Genomic DNA, 24164 nt, shown 5'->3' with positions numbered 1-24164 from the left:
TCCTGCCTTCAGTGGTGTGTAAAAACCTGTCTTGCCTTCATGAAAACAGAAAGCTTTTTTTTTAAATCATTGCACAGCTCCTAGAGTTATATGAAAGCTTACTCTTTAAAAGTTCATGATCTTGGGGCTGGAGAGGTGGCTCAGAGGTTAAGAACACTGGCTGTTCTTCCAGAGGTCCTGAGCTCAATTCCCAACAAGAACACGGTGGCTCGGCTCATAACCAACTATGATGAGATCTGCTGCCCTCTTCTGGCCTGCAGGTGTACATGCAGACGGAACACTGTATACATAATAAATAAATAAATCTTTTTAAAAATTCATGATCTTCAACCAAAATGGGCAGGAGTGTAGACCATGAAGCAGGCATTGACTCTCAACCAAAAGCAACTTGAGAAAGAAGAGATTTATTTGGCTTATACTTCTAGGTCACCATCCAGCATGGCTCACTCCCGGGCTCAAGCTTAGCTTTACACCCAGTACCCAGGGGTGACACGGAGACTGGGCCCTCCTCCACCAATTCATAATCAAGACAATCTTCACGGACATGCCCACAGACCAATCTGATCTAAGCAGTTCCCAGATGGAGGTTTTCCTTTCAGACAACTCTAGGCAGTGTCAAATTGACTAAGTAGGAAAGTTACTTTCCATTCACTGTGATAAAAATAATTACAAAAACAACTTAATTGGTTACAGTTTATCATGGTGAAGATCTTAAGACAAGAGAAAGGGATGGAAACGCAATGGTCACTTCTCACCTAATGTTCCTCTTTTTGTGCAATCCAGGACCCAACTCAAGGAATGGTACTATATACCTCAACTAGACTGATGAAGATAATCCCCAGGAGGCATGCCCAGAGACCCATTCCCTGATGAGTCTATATGGTGTCAGGTTGACTAAACATCACAGGGACTTTTTCTTGGAGTGGTAGAAGTCAGCAGTCAGCTTCATTGGAGCTATCGAGAGGGCCTCTCCCAGGATAAAGCCTGAGATGGGTAATCTTCAGAGCCATGCTGATTTGGAATATCAAGAAGAGTGGGAATGCCCCAGATCATGAGAAAAATTCTTATTAATCTTTCACCTTTCATCTAAACCCTGTTAAATTCTGGCCTTGGTCTGGGGCTTGAGCTGATGGCTGGGCTAGAAGATAAGATTAGGACCCTTGTTCCATCTCTGGACCTCAGAGATATTTCCCACCCCACCCCCACTCCATCCAAAGAATCCCTGAGAATTTAGCTGAAGATCCTGAAAAGCCTTGGTTGTCTATTGACCACCACCCCATGCCCATCTAGCCACAGCCTCTTGGTTGCCATGACACAGCCACCCTTGACCTAACCATATCAAGACCAACATGATATTTTATTGGAATGAATGACAAGTTAGCTCCTCCTTCAGAGGGGACTATTTTGGAGGGCCTTAGAGGACAGATTCTGTCCACATGCCAGACTGGGTTTAGAATTAGAGGCCCCACACTCACTCACTAGACTCCAATCTAAAATGCTTTAGGGAACCTTGTCCTCAGGTTGCTGGACGGAGTAATTCCCTGAGGCTGGGTTTTTCAAAGGCCATGTTGAATAACCTGCTTCTGATTCTGTAGGCATGGTGTTGACAGTAGTATTCTTTGCCACATCACACATATCAGACATGGACGAGTCAGAGAGCATCACTGTGCCAACATCCTTGTTTCTTTCCTTGAGTTCAACAGAATCCTTGTGGGAGCTGAGAAAAATCAGGAGATGCCTTCAATCGTGACTTCTTCCGAGACAGGGGGGCCCTTCCCGCTGCTCTAGTTACCCAGTAAAGCTTGGTCATGGGTCCAGGAGGAGCCCTGGCTTCAGGATCAGACTGATTCCGTTTCCCAACCCCTCTCTTTCCTGTAACTTTGGAATGTGTCCCACCATCTCTGTCACTAGCTTTTCCCACATACTGCCACATGCTGGACCTCTTACAGTGTGGGCTTAATCTTCTCAAAAACCTCTCAGTGTGGCCTCTCAAAAACCCTTTGGGAGAAGGCAATCTACTACTACATGAATTTACCTCAGTTTTCTCATCTCCAGGGACAATGCCTCAGTCCAGATAGGTATACAAGGCAGGACAAAGATAGGCTCTATAGGCAAGGAAAGCCAAGTGGAGGGACAGAGCTGGCAAAGCCTAAGCTGGACCCAGGCATGTGGGGAGACAGCTTTGAACAGGGAAACCCTCATGCCACAGGCCCTCTTGTCATCAGGATGGGACAGTGTCTGGCATACTCTAAATGCCCAGAGCGTGAGACAAGGAGTCACTGCGCGCCTACCTTGAACTGTACTCTATGCTGTCACGAAGAGGCTGGTTCTCTGTTTCTGGCACCAGAGAGAAGAAGCACAAGGCCAAGACGCAGGAAAGACAGCAGAAGAAGATGGGCAGCTGGGATTGGATCTGTTTGAAGATGGCCAGCGACGAGATGGCCCCAGCTGCCCAAGACAGAGACACCATTCCCAGACCTGTTGATCTGAAGGTGAGGTTGAGAATTGCTTTAGAAGACTTCTTGGGCTGAGAGGCTGGGAGCAGTGGAAGGGAGAAGCTGCTGAAAACCACACACTCTGCTGATCACCCAACTGCAGCCCAGCATTTGACCTTGGAGACCCTAGTCCGTCATTGACCTGAGAGCTTGCTGCTTCTCCTGGATTCCCTTCTCGGGGATTGGGAGTGAGAGAGACACTGGTCACACATGCACTGTAACGGCATGTGCTCATGTGATCAAAGATGCAGGCCAGAAGCCGGAGCAATAGCGCTGCTATCACCAGGACCTCTGTGGGGGAAGGGGCACACCCAAATACATCCCAGGCATCTGGTATGAGCTGCTTAGTTTTGTCAACTTGATACAGTTAGAGTCATTTGGGAAGAGAGGACCTCAGCTGAGCAAAGGTCCCCATCAGAATGGCCTGTGGGCAAGTCTTGGGACATTTCCTTGGTTGATGATTGACATGGGAGGGCCCACATCACTGTGCAGTGCCACCTGTGGGGGGTTATGGGAAAGCAAGCCGAGCAAACCATGAGGAACATGCCAGTAAGCAGCATTTCGCCATGGTTTCTAATTTAATCCCAGGTCCCTGTTCCGACTTCCCTTCATGCAGGTAAGCTGGAAGGTGAAACAAACTCTCTCCTCCCCAAGGTGCTGTGATTCATGCTGCCTATCACAGCAATAGAAAGCAAACCTGGGCATGGCGCAGGGCAGAGGCTGGAGTCAGACCCTGTGTTTTGGTTCTTATTCTTTGTCAACCTGACAAAATCTAGGAGCACCTGGGAGGCTGGCCTCTAAACATGACGGTAAGGGCTCAGGGTAACTGACACGGGAAGGCTCTCCCAGTGTGGGGCCGCCATTCCCTCGCCGGGACCCGACTGTGCAAGCAGAGAAGGAGAGTGAGCAGCACACGCCACACTGCCACGTCCTGACTGTGCTGTGGCGAGGTCAGCCGCGTCAAACCTTCTGCAGCTGAGGCGAGGTCAGCCGCGTCAAACCTTCTGCAGCTGAGGCGAGGTCAGCCGCGTCAAACCTTCTGCAGCTGAGGCGAGGTCAGCCGCGTCAAACCTTCTGCAGCTGAGGCGAGGTCAGCCGCGTCAAACCTTCTGCAGCTGAGGCGAGGTCAGCCGCGTCAAACCTTCTGCAGCTGAGGCGAGGTCAGCCGCGTCAAACCTTCTGCAGCTGAGGCGAGGTCAGCCGCGTCAAACCTTCTGCAGCTGAGGCGAGGTCAGCCGCGTCAAACCTTCTGCAGCTGAGGCGAGGTCAGCCGCGTCAAACCTTCTGCAGCTGAGGCGAGGTCAGCCGCGTCAAACCTTCTGCAGCTGAGGCGAGGTCAGCCGCGTCAAACCTTCTGCAGCTGAGGCGAGGTCAGCCGCGTCAAACCTTCTGCAGCTGAGGCGAGGTCAGCCGCGTCAAACCTTCTGCAGCTGCCCCGTGATCTGCTCCCTTCAACCGCAAGCCAGGATAAACTCCTTGTCCCTCAAGTCGCTCTTGTCACGGTATTTTATCACAGTGATGAGGAAAGAAACTAAGGCGTTCCTTAGTCTAAACTTCAACTCTGCTGCTTGCTATGTATGACCTAGAGCAAGAGCTTTCCATGCCTTCAATTTTGTCAACTGAAAAAGGGCCAGCCATGGCATCTGGGGTTTGTCTTTGTTTTGTCTGTTGGGGAGAGTTGAGTGAGACAATCCAGGCAAACCATGTTCAATGCCGTAGTTGTTTCCTGGCAAATCAAGTGCTCAGTCTTGTCACTGTCCCATCCCGCCATTCCCCCTTGGCCCAGCAAACTCGTACCTGAGGACAGTGGGGAGGAGTTCGGCAGTATAGATGAAGAACACGGTGACGGTGGCAGCCAGGCTAAACTCTCCCAGCACGAGCACCAGGATTATCGTTGACTTGAGCTCTGAGTGAAGACAGCACAGCCCTGAGTCTTGGACCACCCCACCTTCAGGGCCCTCCAGCCTTCTCTCAGCCCCTCATCAAAGGCTGGCACACCCCTCCACTTGGTCACCTAGCCAACAGACTCACACATTCAGCCAGAGGAGAGTTGATCTGCATGGATCCAGACAGTCCTGAACTTGGACAGGACTTGGGGCTGGCCAAACCCTTTTATTTTTTAGGGGGTGGGGGTGGGGGTGGGGGTCTCACTGAACCAGGAACTCGCTGATTCAGCAAGACTGACCGGGCAGCAAAACCCAGAGATCCCCCTGCCTCTTTGGCCCCAGGATACACTCCGTGGTGTGTGCTGTCCTGCTGGGATTGTTGCATGAGAGCAGGGAGCCCAAAGTCAGGTTCTCCTGGGTATGCAGCAATCCCTCCCAACTGAGCTGTGTCGACAACCCTCAGGCCTTTTATCTCCCAGTTTCTTGCCCACATGTGAGATCTGTAGACATGTCGGCTTGATTCGTGCTCTGCGTTACGACAGCAGCAGCGCTGGCGATGGGCAGCGAGCTGTAGGAGCCCAGAAAAATGTCTTCGCTTTGTCGTAGAGACCCAGCATCTATGCGCACCTGGGAGGTGCTGAGGGCCACTTCAGGAGGAGGAAGGGGACTCCTTCAGGTGGATGTGCATTGTAGCCTTCCTTAGTGGGCACTGGTCATGGCTGGGCCATGGCTCTGTGCACTCCAGCTCTATGCACTGTTCATTGCCCAGGGATCTTTGGAATGCTGAAATAACGCTGAGTACCAGGATCCAGGCAGTGAGTCCCTGAGAAAGGCCTCTGAGCACGACTATAGCCACGGGTCCAGGTCACTACTATACTAGTTTTCAATGACTACATTATCATAAATGGCACAGAAAACAGTGGATACTTGCTAATCAAAGGCAGCAGGTGAGAGGCAAGGCCTAGAGAGCACATATTTTAGAAAAGAGTTTTGTCACCATTTCCTCTCATTTACCCACTAGACCTGCTTCTTGTAAGGTTTGGAATAGGAATAGGGTCGCAGAGGCTGTCAGCCCTCACACTCAAGGATAATTCTTTTTTTTTTTTTTTTTGGCACGAGTTCCTCTCTCAGGTCTCTGAACGTGGGTACATGACTTAGGGGCTGGGCCCTAAGGGAGGACAGATAGCATATGCAAGAAGCCAGTTCCTGCATGCTTAGCTGGCTGGCCAAGACCAGAGAAGCTAGAAAAGCCTTGAAGAAGTGAGAGGTCTGGAGACTGCCTTCCTTGCATGCTGTACCTTGAGGGAGGAAAAGGAGAAACACACAGGCAATGGTAGCTAGGATGAGACTCAGGTATAGGCTCCACTTCCTCCCAAAATTCTCCAATAAAAAAATGCAACACAGCCGGGCTGGCACCTCCATAATGCTGGGAATCACTTGTCTGTAGTACAGGTCGACCCCAGAATCTTTCATCTTGAGGCTCAGTGTGAAGTAGATGTAACTGACAGTAAACCTGGGGTAAAACCATGGGAGAGCAAGGGAGAGAGAGGAGGAGGAGGATGGAGAGAAGGAAGAAGGAACAGAGAGGGGAGGAGAGACAGAGGAGAGGAAGAGGGAGGAAGAGGAGGGAAGAGAAAGAAGAGGAGGGGGAGAGGAGGGAGGGAGGATTGGGTGGCAGGGATGAGGCCAAGGCAAAGAGGTGTCAGGCAGGAGGAACACAGAGACTGGAAGACACAAACTCTGTGCCACCCCCAGATACTCACCATGAGCAGGCCATGGCCAAGACCACCCGGAAGAGGTTCTGGTTGGTGTAGAAGTCCAGAATGGAGGCCTTCTTCACCTTCTTTCCCTTCAGCTGCAGCTACAGGACAGCAAGACCAGCCAGAGCAGAGAGATCCCAAGCTTGTTCTCTGCCCACATGCACAGAGCAAGGCCTGTGCCTCCCCCCAGGGCCCGACACTTCCCAACCTTGCCCTGGCAAGGCTATTTTGTTGTCATCATTCTGAAGCAGTAGACCAAGGTCCCACTGAAAGGGTAAGGGAGAGTTTTCCACGGTCTCCAGCCCTAGCCTCGCTCTGGCCTGGTCCCTTACCTCGTTCAGTAGATTTGAAGGAATGGTATTCTTGTTCACCTTAGCTGCATAGCACAACACCTCCTTGGCCTCTTCCACCTTCCCTTTCACCATCAGCCACCGTGGGGATTCTCGGAGAACCCTGTGTGATCCATCTCTGTCTTACCCCAAAATTCCAGGGTTCCCCAGAAACCAGTGGCTCTCCAGCTGAGATGCCTCACCTGTGGCCATCCATATCAGCGTGTGACCAAGGGACCCTGAAGGGTACCACCAACCTCAAGACAGCCTCTGCTCCAGCATGGCGGCCAACCCGTCTCACCTCGATCCCACAGCCTGCACTGCTGCTCAGAGGTAGTACTCAGCCACTTGGTTCTTTGCCCTGTGCTCTCTTTCACTACCTCTAATCACCTCTAAGCTCTTCTTTCCTAGCTCAAGGCCATGCCTGAGCATCAACCTTCCTGCCCACTCCGTGAAAACTAGACTGTAGCTATTTCCTTCAGGCTTGGCATGACCATGAAACCATACAGCTATGGCAATGCCGCGCAGGCATGCTTGGCACACAGTTGTAGCAACGAGATGAAAAGAACTAAGCCTGCAACAGTTAACCCTGAAAGTGGCAATCGGCTGTTAAATGTTCCAGTACTTCTCCCTTCTACCCACCACTTTACAGCAGAGGGGTCTGAGAAATGCTGAGGCATGTAAAAGATGTGACATTTTTTAAAAACTGACCAAGGGCTTGGATACAGGTAAAGCACCTGTCTCCGAGAGGCCTGCCTGCGAGAGTGTAAAGAATGGCAATAAGCTCATGTATTCGCCAAACTAGACTTGATAAATCTTTGGTTTGCTCGTCTTTTCATAACTGGGGGTGAATTAATGTCTTACATCTCTCTAGGAAAAGTATGCAGTGGTTGGCTCTTGTGCCACAGGGACTTGACAGAAGCAAAGATGGGAGGTGGGCAGGGTGGTATACGCCTGGAAACACGGCATTTGAAGACTGAGGAAGGAGTGTTGCAAATTTGGAGTCAGTCTAGACTGCATGCGAGAAGTTGGCCAGTTAAGACTGCAAAGCAAGACTTGGTTTTTTTAAAAAGCATATATTATGTGAGAAAAAAAATAAATTTTCAATAAAAGAAAACAGCAACAAACATTAGAGGGCTGTAGAGATGGTTCAGGGGGTAAAAGGGTATACTGCTTTTACAGAGGACTCAGGTTCAGCTTCTAGAGCCCACCTCAGGTGACCCACAGTAACCTTTAGCTCCAACTCCAGGGCATCTGCCTTTCTTTCTACCTTCTGTAGATACCTTCACACATGGACATGCGTGCGCGCGCACACACACAATTTACAAAAGCAGCAAAGATGACCGATGTCTAATATTCTTGAAGAGATTCTGGAATGGCCACCTTGCTCCATGTGGCATGGGCTGCGTTTCTTCCTTGGTAAATGCGAGCTACCAAATGCACACAGAGATGTCTCCCAAGAGGCTAATGGACTAGAAAACATGTAATCCCTGAAAGTAGCACATACGCACAAGAGCCATTGGAACACGGAGGCAGTTGCATGTCTGTTGCTATGGGTCACAAGACGAAGCTGCCTGCTTACAGGGAAACTGCCTATCACAAATGGAGATGCTACAAAGGTGAGGACATGTGTGAGTGTTGTTCTCTGCAAAAGACCATGATTTGGCAGGTAAATTAAATAAGGGGGAAGGTAGATGGAAATGCTGGCTTGGCATTTTGTTATTGCTGTTTAATGTCTTGAGACATCATAAGGGAAAGATTACAAATGAAATCTTTACTGAAAAGCCCCTTCTGAGATTCAGAACATTGAAACTAAAGGGAAGGATTGGCTAATGAGGAGATAGAAGATAGTTCTGCGAGTTGTCCCAACCTTAAATACAGAAGGGTGTGCCACTGCTCTGCCCAGGGAGGTCTCTGAAACCTCCTAAACCATAAAGGCTATTATGCATACCTCTACCATATGCATACCAAAACAGGATGGTTAGTCTCTAATGCTGAAAGTACCACATGCTCTGAGCCCTGTTTATCAGCATGGTCACTGATATAACAGTGGCACAGCAGTTACAGATGCAACCAACTACTTCCACCTTGGACTTGATGCTCACTCCACAGAAAGGAATCCACATTTGGTACAACAATCAGACAAAAACTTACAGTTTGGGGAGTTGTAAGCCCCAGTGTGGAAATTACTACTACTTTTCCATTAAGCAAATACAACATGCATCTCTGCAGGCACTTGTGACCACACTGCTGCTAGATGCCACAGCTGAAGAAAAAAATTCTTTCTGCTTTAGGTGGTTACTGCAAAGACTCACAAGAAACCAAACTGCTGTAGACGATTTTAATCCAGCAACATGGCTGCTCTGGCAAGGGATCACATCCAAAGACCTTCTAGGTCTATGTGATCGGGCTGGAATGCAGACACTCCCTGGATTACAGTAGGATCTAGCTTGAATACAGACCCTTTAATCTTAAACAATAAAGGTAAAGTTAGTTTGTAGAAGGAAGTACCCAGGTTTGAAAATGATGTCTAATTGAGGGTCAGACAAAGTGATGAATCAGAGAAAGATTTGACAGAATGAGTCAGAGATAGGACATGCCTAACTCTCATGGGAGCAGACAGAAAAGAGTAGCAACTTAAGAGCAGTACTGTAAAGCTGAGACAGTAGAGTAGGGTACAGTAGAGAGAGAGAGTAGAGAGGACAGTACAGTAGAGAAAGGAGTTGGGTAGAAAGTTCAATAGAGAAGACAGTGGAGTTGAGTTTGCTCATGAATTCATGCAATTCAGTATAGCTCAGTGGAGACAGGTAAAGCCAAAGAATAAGAAGGAGCCCGAAGATTAGAACAAATTGCCAGAATTAGTCTGAGACCACGCAAAGCAGTTTCAGTCAGAAGCTGAAAGAAGCCAGATCGAATCAGTCAACTCGGAGAGGAGTATGAGCCAGAACAGCTGAGTTGAACCAGCCAGCCAGAGCTTAGAAAGAGCTGGATAAGAGCTGGTTTAGTCAGCAGTAAGCCTCCGAGATGACAATTGCATCAGGCAAATAAAAGCAACTTTTACAAACTGCCGAGAACTTGTCTGTTGCTGCAGCCTATGCTATTGCTGTGGCATGTGTGGGCCAATCCTCAGGTGTAAGTGAAGGAAAATATACATATGTTAGCCTCTCCAAGACTCTGGGAGCATTGCAGAAGAATACACAGGTTAGGGAGTACATAGTGCTAGGCAGCTGTTTTCTTTGGGCTTGACATGACCATCACTATCATGAAGCAGAGTGGCCATGGTGGCCACAGCAGACCTTGGCCCATACTCGTGGACTTTGAGGTTCCAAAAGCCAATGTTGTTCTGAGCTAGAACCCCCCCCCCACACACACACACACACTCACACAAACACTGCCTTGCTCTTTTCTCATAGTTGTGGATCAAGCTCTCAGCTACTTTAGCCTCTGGCTTGCTGCTACAGACATTCATTTGGGACACTAGAGGCAAATGCACCCCATTTGTTCTGCTCCTACCTTCTTCCCCATGGTCTAATAAGTAAAAAGCCATAACTCTCCACTCTGAGGAATCCTCACAGAGAAAAATCATCAAACTGAAACTCCTTCTAAAGGACAACCTATTAGTCAGATATCCACTAAAATGCAGAAAACTCTGAAACGTTATAAGCTCTCACAGGTAAAGTACATGAGGGAAAAGGTATGGCTGGAGAGCTAAACCGAGTGTGCTGTGAAGTACATGGATGGCAGGATGGTTTACTGGCTGCTGTTCCAGAGGTCCTGATTCTCAGCACCCATACCCAGCCTCAAACTCTGTGTCGCTCTGCAGATGCTGTGTGCTAACTGCTTGCGTGTCCCGTGATAGTTAATGCCCTACAGTCACTTAGGAGACAAACCCCTGCATGGTCCATAAGGGTTAACTGAGCCAGGATTATCCACCCTAACTGTGAGCTGAAGAGCAGCTTCTCTCCCTCCTTCCCTCCCTCCTATCTCCCCTCTCCCTCCTCTTACTGACTTGAATGCAGTATGCCAACTGCCTTAGCTCCTGCCTTGATGAATTATACCCTATAACTGTGAAACAAAATTAAACCTTCCTTCTTAAATTGCTTTTGTCAGGTATTTTTGTTTACAGAAATGTGAGTCTTAATTAAAATACCCATGTCTTCCATACTGAAACACTTTCTCCTGGAAGGAGGAAGAGAAGACTCTGGACACTTAGAAAGTTGCAAGACCCACCCCAAGGTTGTAAAAGCAGTGAACAAATAGAATACTCAGTGGGAGTCAATCTCGGTACCTAGTGACTTTTCTCTTTGATGTGATAAAATGTCTAGCACAAACAGTTTAAGGAAGAAGGGTTAACTTGGAATCACAGTTCAAAAGTCTACCATGGTGGGGAAGTCACAGCTCCAAGAGCTTGAGGCCACTGGTCATGGGCTATCTGCACTACAAGTGGAGTGATGATGCCTGCACTCTTCCTTTTATGCAGTCCAGGATTCCAGCCCGGAGAATGCTGTCACCACAGTGGGCTGCTCTTCCTGTCAAGATAACCCTCCGGAGGCTGTCTGCCAGATGATTCTAGATCTCATCACTGACAGTCTGACCACCACAGCAGCCCACAAAGCCAATGCTGGACAATGTATTCAGGGGACTACGGGAGACTCTTCTAGCTCCAGAGGGCCATAGACCCCAGTTCTTACAGGTGGTTTATGCTACAAGCATAGGGGAGTTTAAAGAAGTATTTTGGGGATTGGTCTTGGGCTCTGCGAGTTCAGATGCTGATTTCTGTGCCCGAGATCAGGTTGCAGTCCAGGCATAGGCGCTGTCATGATTGTGGAAGAGGCTCCTATATCAATGTGCTGTAAAGATTGTGTCCCATCCCAATTATCTCTGAGCTGAGCAGCCAATGACTGAACAGAGGAGATAGGAAGGTTGGACTTCCAAGCCGGCCAGGGGTATAAGAGGAAGGGGAGGAAAAGAAGGGGGCCACAGGGCAGGAGAGGGTACAGGAGTCGCCACCAAGGAAGTTCTCCATAAAGACAGACAGTTACTGAGTCAGCCAACAAGAAACTGAAGATGGCAAGTAATCAGGGCTGGGAAGTAGCCAGATTAGCATAGAAGGCTGGAACAGATGAATATCTGCTCAGTTATTTTGCTTAAAGCCTGTTGAATAAATCAATACGTCTCTGTCTCACTCATTTGAAAGCTAGCTGGAATAGAAAAACTAGTCACTGCTGGAAAAAAAGTTTTCCAAGCAAATGGTCCCAAGAAGAAAGCTGGAGGAGACATTTCAGCTTTCAAATTTTGGTTGAAATAAACTTTCATACTTCATACTTCATACTCATCAAAGGAAAACTTTACCAAGATGACATCTCAGTTCTAAACATCTATGCCCCAAATACAAGGGCACTCACATTCATAAAAGAAACAATAATAAGGCTTAAATCACATTATCAAACCTCACACATTAACATTGGGAGATTTCAATATCCCACCCTCACCAATGGACAGGTCATCAAGACAAAAACTAAGCAGAGAAACAATGAAACTAACTGACTTTATGAATCTAATGGAACTAATATACAGATATCTATCTACAGAACACCCAAACACAAAAGAATATACCTTCTTCTCTGCACCTCCCAAAACTTCCTCTAAAATTGACCATATAGTCAGCCACAAAGCAAACCTCAACAGATAAAAAAAAAATTTAAATAAGTCCTTGTATCTTACTGGACCACTATGGGTTAAAGCTGGACTTCAACAACAGAAACAACAGAAAGCCTACAGACTCATGGAAATTGAACTCTCTACTCTCTCCTCAATGACCACTGTTTCAGGGAAGAAACAAAGACAAAAATTAAAGACGTTCTGGAATTCAATGAAAATGAAGACACAACATACCCAAACTTATGGAACACCATGAGAGCAGTGCTAACAGTAAAATTCATAGCACTGAGTGCCTTCATAAAGAAATTGGAGAGATCTCATACTAGCAATTTAAAAGCACTCCCAAAAGCTCCAAAACAAGAAGAAGCAAACACACCCAAGAGGAATAGACAGCAGGAAATAAACTCAGGACTGAAATCAATACATTAGAAACAAAGAGAACAATACAAAGAATCAACAAAACCAAGAGCTGGTTCTTTGAGAGAATAAAGAAGATAGACAAACCCTTAGCCAAACTAATTAAAAGTCAGAGAGACAGTGTCCAAATTAACAAAATCAGAAATGAAAAGGGGGACATAACAACAGACACTGAGGAAATGCAAAGAATCAGTAGCTCTTACTTCAAAAGCCTTTATTCCACAAAATTGGAAAATTTAAATGAAATGGATGATTTTCTTGATATAGACCACTTGCCAAAGTTCAATCAAGAGAGGTAAACAATTTAAATAGTCCTATAACCCCTAAAGAAATATAAGCAGTCATTAAAAGCCTCCCAACTAACAAAACAAAACAAACAAACAAAAACACAACTAGGGCCAGATGGTTTCAGTTTAGAATTCTGCCAGACTTTCAAAGAAGAACAAATACCAATACTCCCCAAACTATTTTACAAAACAGCACCAGAAGGAGCATTGCTAAACTCATTCTATGAGACCACAGTCACCCTGATACCTAAACCACACAGAGACACAACAAAGAAAAAGAATTTCAGACCAGCTTTTCTCATGAACATTGATACTTGTAAACTGAATCAAAAACATCATCTACCATGCTCAAGTATGCTTTATCCCAGGGATGCAGGGATGGTTCAATATATGAAAATCCATCGATGTAATCCACTATATAAACAAACTGAAAGAAAAAAACCCCACATGATCCTCTCATTAGATTCTGAAAAAGCCTTTGACACAATCCAACGCTCCATGTTAAAAGTCTTGGAGAGATCAGGAATACAAGGTGCATACCTAAACACAATAAACGCAATATACAGCAAGCCTATAGCCAACATCAAATTAAATGGAGAGAAACCTAAAACAATCCCACTAAAATCAGAGAAAGGACAAGGCTGCTCACCCTATCCACATCTATTCAATACAGTACACAAAGTTCTGGCTACAGCAATGAGACAACCAGAGGAGATCAAGGGGAGAAAACCTGGAAGGAAGAAGTCAAAGTATTGCTATTCACAAATGATATGATATTCTACCAGAAAACTCCTACACCTGATAAATACCTTTAGCAAAGTGTCTGGATACAAAATTAACTAAAAAAAAAAAATCAGTAGCCTCTTATATACAAACAATAAACAGGCTGAAAAAGAAATTAGGGAAACAACACCTGTCACAATATCCATAAGTAATATAATATAAAATATCTTGGGGTGACTCTAACCAAGCATGTGAAAGACCTGTATGACAAGAAGTTCAAGTCTTTGAAGAAAGAAATTGAAGTAGATATAGGAAGATGGAAAAAAATCTTCCATGCTCACGAATCGGTAGGATTGACAAAGAAAAAAAAAATCCATCTAACAAAAAACAATACACACATTCAATGCAATTCTCATCAAAATTCCAACACAATTCTTTACCAACATTGAAAGAGCAATTCTTTATATGGAAAAATTAAAAACCCAAGATAGCTAAAACAATACTGTACAATCAAAGAACTTCTGGAGGTATCACCATTCCTGGTTTCAAGCTGAACTACAGAGCAACAGTAATAAAAGCCACATGGTATTGACATAAAAACAAACAGGTTGAACATGGAATAAAACTGGAGACCCCCAAAAAAACGCACACACCTACAGATACTTTATTTTTTTTTACAAAGAAGCCAAAACCATAAAGTAGAATAAAGAAAGCATCTTCAACTTGATGTCTACATTTAGAAGAATTCAAATGATCCATATTTTTTCACCCTGCACAAAACTCAAGTCCAAGTGGATCAAAATCCTCAACATAAAACCAGATAGACAAAATCTATTAGAAGAGAAAGTGGGGAATAGCCTTGAACTCACTGTCACAGAAGACAGCTTCCTGAACAGAACACCAACAGCTCAGGCACTAAGATCAACAATTAACAAATGGGACCTCATGAAACTGAAAAGCTTCTGTAAGGCCAAGAACACTATCAATAGGACAAAATGGCAGCCTAAAGCATGTGAAAATATCTTCACCAACCCTACGTCTAACAGAGGACTAATATTCAAAATATATAATGAACTCAAGAAATTAGACATCAGCAAACCAACAAATTTAAAAAATGGAGTACAGAGTTAAACAGAGAATCCTCAACAGAGGAATCTCTAATGGCTGAGAAGAACATAAAGAAATGTTCAACATCCATAGCCATCAGAGAAATGCAAATCAAAATGACTCTGCGATTCCATCTTATATCTGTCAGAATAGCTAAGATCAAAAATTCAAGTGACAGCACATGATGGAGAGGATGTGGAACAAGGGACTAGTCCCCCATTGCTGGTGGGAATGTAAACTTATACACCCACTTTGGAAACCAATTTGTTGCTTTCTCAGAAAACTAGGAATAGTTATACTTCAAGACCCAGCTATACTACTCTTGGGCATCTACCCAAAAGATGCTTCACCATACTACAAGGACACTTGCTCAACTATGTTCATATCAACTTTATTCATAATAGCCAAAAACTGGAAATAGCCTAGATATCCCTCAGCTGAAGAATGGATAAAGAAATTGTGGTACATTGATACAATGTAATACTGCTCAGCTATTGTAAATAAAGGCATCATAAAATTTGCAGGCAAATGGATGGAACTAGAAAATATCATCCTGAGTGAGGTAACCCAAGCCCAGAAAGTACACGGTATGTACTCATAAGTAATTATTAGCCATGTAGTACAGGATAACCACACTATAATTCACAGACCCAAAGAAGCTAGGTAACAAGGAGGACCCAAGGGAGGATGCTTGAATCTCACTTAGAATGTGAAATAAAATAGACATCTGAAGTAGATGGAGGAAGGAAACTGGGTGGGAAAGGGGGTGGAGAGGGGAACAGGGAGTGGGGATCAAGTGTAGGGAGAGGAGGGCTCAGGAGAGTACTGGGAGAGAGATCAGAAATTAGTGGGTGCATTCCTGGGAGGGGAGAGGCTCCTGAAAGCCTATGAGTGTGACCTAGCTGAGACTCCTAGCAGTGGTGGCTAAGGAGCCTGAAGTGGCCACCTCCTGTAGCCAGGAGGGACTTCCAATGAAGAAAGGGGGTCATCAACTCATCCACAAAACCTTTGACCCAAGATTTGTCTTGCCTACAAGAATTGTAGGGATAAAGATGGAGCAGATATTGATAGAATGGCAAATCAATGACTGGCACAACTTGAGACCCACCACATGGGAGAGAGCGAGCCCTTGACACTATTAATGATACTCTGCTACCCTTGCAGACAGGAGCCTCAGAAGCATAACTGTCTTCTGAGAGGCTTCATCCAGCTGCTGGTGGAGATAGATGCAGAGACCCACAGCCAAGCAATAGGTGGAGCTCAGGGAGTCTTGTGGAAGAGTGGAGGGAAGGACTGAGGGAGCCAGAGGGGTCAAGGACCCCACAGAAAGACCCACAGAGTCAACTAACAATCCATGGGGGCTCACAGAGACTGAACCACCAACCAAAGAGCATGCATGAACTGGACCTAGGCCCCCTACACGTATGTAGCAGATGTGCAGCTTGGTCATCATGTGGATCCCCTAACAATGGGAGCAAGGGCTATCTCTGACTCTGTGGCTGCCTTGGAATCCCTTCCCCATAGCTGGGCTGCCTCATCTGTTCTCAGTGGGAAAGAATGTGTTTAGTCCTGCTGTGACTCGATGTGCCAGAGTGGGTTTGTACCCATGGCGGCCTCCCCTTCTCTGAGGAGAAAGAGAAGGGAGTTATGAGAGGAGGCGATGTGAGGGTGGGACTGGGAGGAGAGGAAGGAGAGGGCTGCAATCAGGCTGTCAGGTGATTAAATAAATTAATGAAAAAAAAAAAAAAAAGGAAAACCAGCCACTTATAAATTCCCCACTACAGAAGTACCTGAGAACATAGAGGAAGTTCTTTAAACAGTGACAAGAAAACAGGAAAGAGGAAATAATGTAATTATAATTTTAAAAAGGGCATTTTTTTAGAGGCGAGAATTCCAGCCCCTAGACTCACTGGAGAGTCTGAGAGGTAGAACCAGTCATGGCTTGGCTTTGGGATCTTTGGGGGTGGGGGTGGGGTGGGGGACATGACCACCCAACAGAGTTGGTCCCACAGTGTGGCCAGCGACCCAGAATCACCATTAACAATGTTAGGAGTGCAGGTTCTTAGATGCCACCAAGGCCTGCCGATGCCGAGACCACTGGTTTCCCAGCGCAGTGATGGAGCCTGGAGTCTCCCATACGCTAGACAAACTCTCCAGTTCTGAAGTACAGCCTCAGCTCCTATCCTTAGTCAACGAGGTGAGATTTATTCTTACAAATAAGAGTGGCCGGAAAGAGATGGAATCTCTGCAGGATATGGTCAGTTATCAGGGCAGGATCAGCTGAAGGGATGTGTCTGCAGGCAGCGACTGAAGGAAATTGTGCTCCACGAATGACAGCATGACTCTTAAGCATGCAAACAGTCGGGAGGAAGGAGGGAGAGCTCTGAGAGGAATTCTGGGAGAAGAACCAGAGGCTGAGAAAGAAGAAACTGGGACCTTGTCACCACAAACCTTCTGGCCTTTTTTTAGCAATATATGCCATGTTAGTATCACTTGCGTGGAGGTTGTTCATGTGTGCGCAGATATACATGTACACAGGTTATATGTGTGGCAATGTGCGTGCATACATGTAGTTGCTGGGGCCTTAGCAACCAGCCAGTTTAATTTTTGAAATGAGACCTGGGACTAATTATGCTGGATTGGCTGAGCAGCGAGCTGTAGGAATCCTCCTGCCTTTGTCTCCCCAGTGCTAAGCTTAAAAGCATACAATCCCAACACTTGGCTTTTCATACGGATGCTGGGGGCCAAACTTAGGTCCTCACATTTGCACGGCAAGCGACTTAGCCACTGCCTCCATCTTCCCATCCCCATATTAATTACATTTAAAATTTTCCTTAAAGTCAAGCTCTCCCGGACACACGACAGACACAAGCCACCAGCCACTCACGCTCGCTGGTATCAGGGGACTGTCAAGGGTGCTCCCGACTTTCTGCAGAACTGGAAAGGGCTCAAGCCACTTCCACGCCCCCTGTTGTAACTGTCACTTCACCTCTTACATGTACCCGGTGTATGGCGCAGGGAGTTTAAAAAGCCAGGCAGGCTGGGATACAAATCCCAGGTCCCCAGCTCTTCAGCCGTGTTTCCCATGTACATTAGCTCCACCCTCTGGACCCCTGGTTCTGCCTCCCGATCCCATGAGAGTTGTAGAAGGGAAAGGTGAGCTGAGACTTTTATTCCATTTCCCCCTCACAACTCCTCAGCCTTGCCTCCTCTCTCCGCAGACATAGCCAGCACACTGCTGTTCCCGCCTTGTTCCTCCAAGGTTCGCCACGTAAGCTGTGCCTTCAGAACTCACACCTCTTAGATTCCTGGCTGTGGCTCCCTAAGTTTAGAAATGGCAAATATCTTGACCACACCTCGGCTGACCGCAGACGCTCCTTTCTCTTTTCCCCCTAAGGGTCGATCCTGGGGACTCCACTTTCTCAGCTTCAACTCATGGGTCATGCTTCCTGTTCTCCACCAGTGACATCACCTCGAGAAGGTGACCAGGGACACCCCAAAAGTTTGAGTCTCATCTCTTCAACCCTGGCCTTTGCTTTCTTTGGACCTCTGTCACTCCTACTGCTCTTCTGAACCTTCCTGACATCGCCTGCAGGTTCTTCCCTGAGGTGGTGAACGCCTGCGGCTCCTTCCCAGCCACTCTGCTCCCCCCTCCGCCTCCACCTCTGAGACCACCCTTTGCGTGCCCGGAACGGGCTTGCTCACCAAACGTTGCAGATGAGGGGGAACATAGGCGTGCCACCCACCAGGAAGAGCAGCCTCCAGTGGGCAATTTTGAAAGCGGACCCCGACAGGAACAAGATCCCTATGGTGAAGAAGCAGTGCTGCAGAATGACGGCTTGGGCCCGGTGCTCGTCCACCAGCCACTCCATAACTGTGCAGGGACGTGGGAAGAAATCTGCGGTCAGCTCACAGTCCCGGGCTGGCCTTCCACACAGCCTGCTGACATGCCTGATCCCTGCTTTCCACAGTTCGGGTAGACAGAGCTTCCTCAGACACCTCTTGCTTCTAGGTGGTTCCTGCTGTCCCCAATGCCCTTCCTTCATCTCCAGCCACACACACCCTCCCTTCTCTTTTACCCTCAGACGCTCCCTCAAAACTTCTGCCTAACAAGTGCCTCTCATAGGAGAGGCCTGCACAGGGCATCTTTTGTGGTCTGACATGTGCTGAAACAAGGAACCACTTGTCTTGGGGTACTTTGACCTCGGTGGCCTAAGGCTGTGCTCTGGCAGGTTCTCACTGAGAGGTAGGAGAGTCAGAGAGCTCCGAGAAAATGGGGGACTGCAGGCATTTGGTTCTAGGTCTGAGTGTATATGAGTTGGAGGTGCTAACATCACCCAGGCCTGAGAAGAGACCCTAGCTCCTTCTTGCTATGTGGCCCTGGACAAATTGGCTAACTTCTCTGAGGCTCAGGATGAAATGAGCAAAGCACAGCCAGGGCTCAAGGTACAGGAGGAGCATGAAGGGGAGCACGCAGGGCACAGGAGACGCCTTGGGAGAGCAAGGGCTGGCACTCTGCTCTGATTCTCTCGCGGCTTCAGACAACCAGGAGCCGTGCTGCTCACTCCTTTCCCACTAAGCTCTGTGGTCTGCTGCCTCCCCCATAGGTTGGTGTTAGCCTGTCCATCTTGGGTAGAACTGCCTCCTGGTCCTTCTTAAGCTGTGTCCGTTTCCATCCCATGTTGCCCCTCCAGACCCAGTTACCTAAAGAGACACTGCAGATAACATAGCCCACGGTCGCCTGGGCCACAATGAAGCGGAAGAAAAGGTACTGGTAAAAGCTGTTCACAAAGGCTGTTCCAAAGCCAAAGATGAGGAGTCCCAGAAGCGACATCAGGATAGTTGGGTAGCGCCCCAGCCTGTGGGTGTGAGGAGGAGATGCCACCAAGGGCTGCACCTCCCTGGCCAGCCACGGTTGTGCACCTGGGCCAGGCCCTGCATTGCCCCTGGGCTTTGAAGCATCCCCACATTTTCCTCCCCCAGCTTGAGACTCTGAATGCCCAAGGAGGAGGCAGAGCACCCCAGGGGTCAAGCAGGAACTCCAGGAGACTCACTTGTCACTTAGGAACCCAAAGAGGAGAGAGCCTGTCAGAATGCCCGCCAGAAAGACAGTCTGCATGTTTTCGATGTTTGGTTCACTGCCACACACCAGGTCAAACTGCAGGTGAAACAAAAGCACGGATCCAGCCTCCACACAGAGCCTGCCTTTGGGGAACAGAGACTGAGTGTGGCCCAGACCAGCAGTTCTCATTCTTCCTAGTGCTGGGACCCTTTATGCAGTTTCTGTGTTGTGGTGACTGCAAACATAAAGTTATCTTGTTGCTACATCATAACTGTCATTTTGCTAGTGTTACAAATTGTAACATAAATGTCTGATAGGCAGGACATCTGATGTGCAAACCCTGTGAAAGGGTCCTGACCCACAGGTTGAGAACTGCCGCCTTTGGCAGCTGGCACCCAGGGAAAGGTAGTTTTATGTAAAGTATCTCATTCTGTCACCAGGGACCCTCTCTAACACCAGGTAGGCCTTGAAGCAAAACCTGGAGAAAGGAAGCAGAGACGTGGGTTGAGAGCTTATTAAGCACAGCCACAAATATTGATCCTGCTGTCCATGCAGCTTCCCGTGGACAGATCCATGCTGGAAAAGGCAGAGGCCTCAACTCAGGGTGTGAAGCCCTGTGAGAAATGCCCACCACATGCTTTCTTTCTTCCATCTCTGGCATCTATGCATTCTTTCTGTGGTTGCCTGCTGACCCATGTCCCACGTCCCATGCCTCTGCTGCCTCAGCCCAGGTCTGCAAGATGCTGGACAAGGGTTACATACAGCGGCTTGTTGGCCCATCCCCCAGGTGCCCTCAGCTTTAGGGTCTTCCCTAGAACAGAAGACAAGAGCTGCAACCTGAACAGCAGTTCTCTGGACAGGTGGCAAGCCTGGCTCTAAGCCAAAATGCACTCTAGCTTGCTAGAGTGCTAAGAAAGGCAGGGCCCAGGGATGGGGATCAAGAACCCTAAGTTCCTCCCCTGGTACGCTCCTGCAGAGGGTGCTCAAGGCGAATTGCTGACTGTCTCTGCCACCTCTTGTGTGATAGTCCACATACAAAGGACAGAGGCATACCTCATTGATGAGAGAGCGCTTCGTGGCGTAAGGATAGATCCACCCGTTTTTGCATTTTTCAGTGTAATTGAGACCAAAATGGATGATCGAGTCTAGATCCCATGACACAGGTATGTAACTGAGGCATGTCAGGAAACTGCCATTGGGTGCTCGGGGCACGGTGAGGTTCAGCTGCTCAGCCTCAGAGAGATTAGGGCCCACTGCCAGGATCCAGCTGGTGTTACAATAGGGCGTCTGGGCTGTCACCATGAAGTAATCAGAAAGCAGGAAGAAGGTTGACACCATGCTGGGGATGAAGGTGAGAGCCACCAGCCTCCATTGGAATGTGCCAAACACCCCCACGGCATCCAGAATGCTGGCCAACTTGTCATCCCTCTTGGCATCTACGGCCTTCAATCTGCGTAACAGCATATCCAAGGACCAGCCATGGGAAGAATAGGGGGTGTCGGGCTGCTGTGTGTTCTTAGAACTCTGGGATGGGGACACAGGCTTGACGTCCTGTTCCTCTTCCATCTGCTCAGAGAAAAGATGCAGTTCAGTCCCCGTCACCGTTTCCCTCCATCAGATCCCAGGATGGGGACCAATGGATAGAAAACACCCTCTGCCTTGGATCAATGTGGAGTTCATGGCCCCTTCCTTTCCTTCTAAAGTCCACTAGTTTGTTCAATTCATTCCTTCTGGCCCAGCCATCGTAGTTTTAGTGCTGTGGACCTTTTGGATGTCTTAGAGGTCAGGAGCTCTCTGGCAGCTTCCTCACAACAACGCACTCACACACCTGAGGCAGCCCTGGGACTTTAAAGGTAGCCGAGGACTCCAGGGACCCCTCCTTCAAACAAGTCAACAAATAGGGAAGTAAAATAAACACCTGGCTGGGGAGGGGTACGTGGGCCAATGGGAGTGGCTTGAAGCCGTACCCATGAAGCTGAGAAGCCAGGGCTGGGATGTGGAAGGGGTGGAGACAGACAGTATCATGGAGCCAAAGTGGTGCAGCAGGTGAGGGCAGGAGGACCATAAGCAGTATCCAGGGCAGCAGCAAGAAACAGAAGCAGCCTAATACTGTGTTCTGGGCCAAAGCCCCCTCAAGCAGCATTAAAGAGGCCATGAGTTAGGAACTCTTTGGCTACTTTTTCTGTGGAAACTTTCTGCAAACTGAATCTGCAAGATTTTCCAAGACCAACGCCAAACTAAGATTCTGGTCTGAGACAACCAGAAAACTCACAGACACAGAAGGTAAGTTTCTCAGCTTACTATAAGAAGGGGTAAAACATTGTTTGAAATAAAAATTTGGAGAGGAAAATTAGACAGATTCAGTACAGAGAGTTAGGGAGCGGGAATGTGTAGCAGAGATGTGGTAAAAAAAAAAAAAAAAAAAAAAGACTTGGTAGGTAAGAGAGGGCACATGTCCAAACAGAAACTAAAGACAAATGGAAAAGGCAATAAATATGTAGAAAAAAACATTTTATCAAACTCCAAAAGCATATATCAATACTTCCAAAAAAACCCAACACTTGTCTCAAGCGCAAGGCAGGGAAGCTGTGGGTAGACATGCTGTAACTAAAGCCTTGGGAGTCCGGTGACAGGAAGGACGCTAGAGGAGAGGCAGGTGCCAGAGCCCAGAGAAAATGAGGAGAAAGTGAGCCCGGAAGAGGTGTCTGAAGAACCAGGGAACCAGAGCCAACCGGGAACTAAGAGAGCAGGGAAGCAAGATGCCTGACCCAATGAAGCTTCCAAAAGGTCTCAGCGGGCAGGGTAAGATGCAGACACAGGCCACCAAAATGACAAGCCTGTAAAAGAATTTCAGCTATGGACTGTTTGAAGTAATAAGGGGACCAGCAGACTAAGGAGTGGAGACAAAGAAGGCAGTGGGGCCAGAGACACAGCTGGATGTTCAGAGCTCACGCTGCCTCTGCAGAGGCCTGGTGTTCAGTTCACACACCCACATCAGCTCACAACTATCTAGAATTCTAGCTCCAGGGGATCCAGTGACCTCTTCTGGCCTCTGAGAGTAGCATGTGTGTGTGTGTGTGTGTGTGTGTGTGTGTGTGTGTGTGTGTGTCTGTGTCTGTGTTGGGAGATGAAAGGACAGATATTTTCAGAGCTTTCTGTGACTGAGAAAGGATGCAGGATAAGGATGAAGGCTTTGAAGCTACCCTTGCACAGTACAGATTTAACAGTCCCTTCAGTAAGTGGAAAAATAGAAACTAAAGGAAAAAAATTTAATTCCTCAAAAAGTCAAGGGAAGCAGAAACACAAAGCGGATTCAGTATCCAGGACTGGAAAAAGGACTCATAACACATTGTTACCAGGTAAAAGGCTGTGTTGTTTCGGGGGACTGTGGAGCCTTCAAGAGTTGGCTGGGTCAGGCTGGTGCTATAAACTCGCCCAGCTCAGACAGGTGAAGGCTGTAGCCCCGCGCCTAGTGCTAGTCCCGCCCCCAGCGCTAGCCCCGCCCCTAGGGTGCTGGTTCACAGCTGTGTGATCAGTCATGGCCACGTGTTCCTGCCACCCTGAACTCCATTTTCCCACCACACTGGGCAGGACGGTCTCAAGCCTTGAGCCAAAATAAACATTTTTTCCTTTTAAGTTTTTTTCTGTTAGTTATTTGGCCACCATGACACAAGTAATCTGCTTATCTATCTGTCTATCTATTTATCTCTGTCATTTATCTATTTATATGTATTTATCATGTATTGTCTATCATCGATTTGTCACCTATCTATCTATCTATCACCCATCTATATTTATCTGTCTACCCATCATTTATCTATAATTTATATATCATCTATCTCTATTCTATCTCTATAAGCACAATAGAGTATCATTCAGACATTAAAGGCCAACATTTTGTCATTTGCAGAACCATAGATTGAAGAGGTGGGTACTCTGCTGAGAGAAATAAGTCAGACACACAAGACAAATACTCTGTTGTCCTCGTTTGTGTGGAAGACAAAGTTGCTTTCAGAGAAATAAAGAATTAAGCTGTGGCTGCCAGAGCCTTGAAGGGGCAGGGGCAGGGGTGAGGAGATAATAGTTATCAGGGCTAAAGGTGCAGCTGAACAGAAAAATAACATGGTATAATGCTCCATTAGTGCAACAGAGTAACTGTGGTGGACAACAAACATTTCAAAGTAACTGAGAGCATTTTGAATGTTCCAGTACTAAGAAATTATGTATGCCTGAGAGAGTGGCTATGTTAATGGCTGACCTGCTCATTACATGTTACATATGCATATCTGAGTGATACTCTACAAACACACACGAATACTGTACATTAATTACAATGTTAATAAAATAAGTAAAGATTTAAACAGTGTCAGATTCGTGGGATGTTTTAAAAAGGTCACATGCATTTCAAAGTGCTCTGGGAGCATACCTGGCCGTGCC

General features: G+C 47.2%; 1 protein-coding gene across 1 annotated transcript; it reads right to left on the bottom strand.

Moving 5' to 3' along the window:
• Positions 1-416: 416 nt before the first annotated feature.
• Positions 417-22438, bottom strand: Slc22a14 (solute carrier family 22 member 14). The gene is made up of 10 exons (XM_021648035.2): positions 20781-22438; positions 19720-19823; positions 19370-19524; positions 18371-18539; positions 6474-6594; positions 6145-6242; positions 5680-5894; positions 4293-4401; positions 2292-2486; positions 417-1717 (listed from the first exon to the last, which is right to left on the bottom strand). Exons 1-10 carry the CDS (start codon positions 21291-21293, stop codon positions 1501-1503), a joined length of 1896 nt encoding a protein of 631 aa, XP_021503710.1. The 5' UTR covers positions 21294-22438; the 3' UTR covers positions 417-1500.
• Between the last annotated feature and the right edge of the window lie 1726 nt (positions 22439-24164).

Source organism: Meriones unguiculatus, chromosome 6 (genome assembly GCF_030254825.1).
Source record: "Meriones unguiculatus strain TT.TT164.6M chromosome 6, Bangor_MerUng_6.1, whole genome shotgun sequence".
NCBI lineage: Eukaryota > Metazoa > Chordata > Mammalia > Rodentia > Muridae > Meriones > Meriones unguiculatus.
The sequence above is the reverse complement of the archived record's forward strand: the minus strand, read 5'-3'. Positions and strand labels throughout refer to the sequence as shown.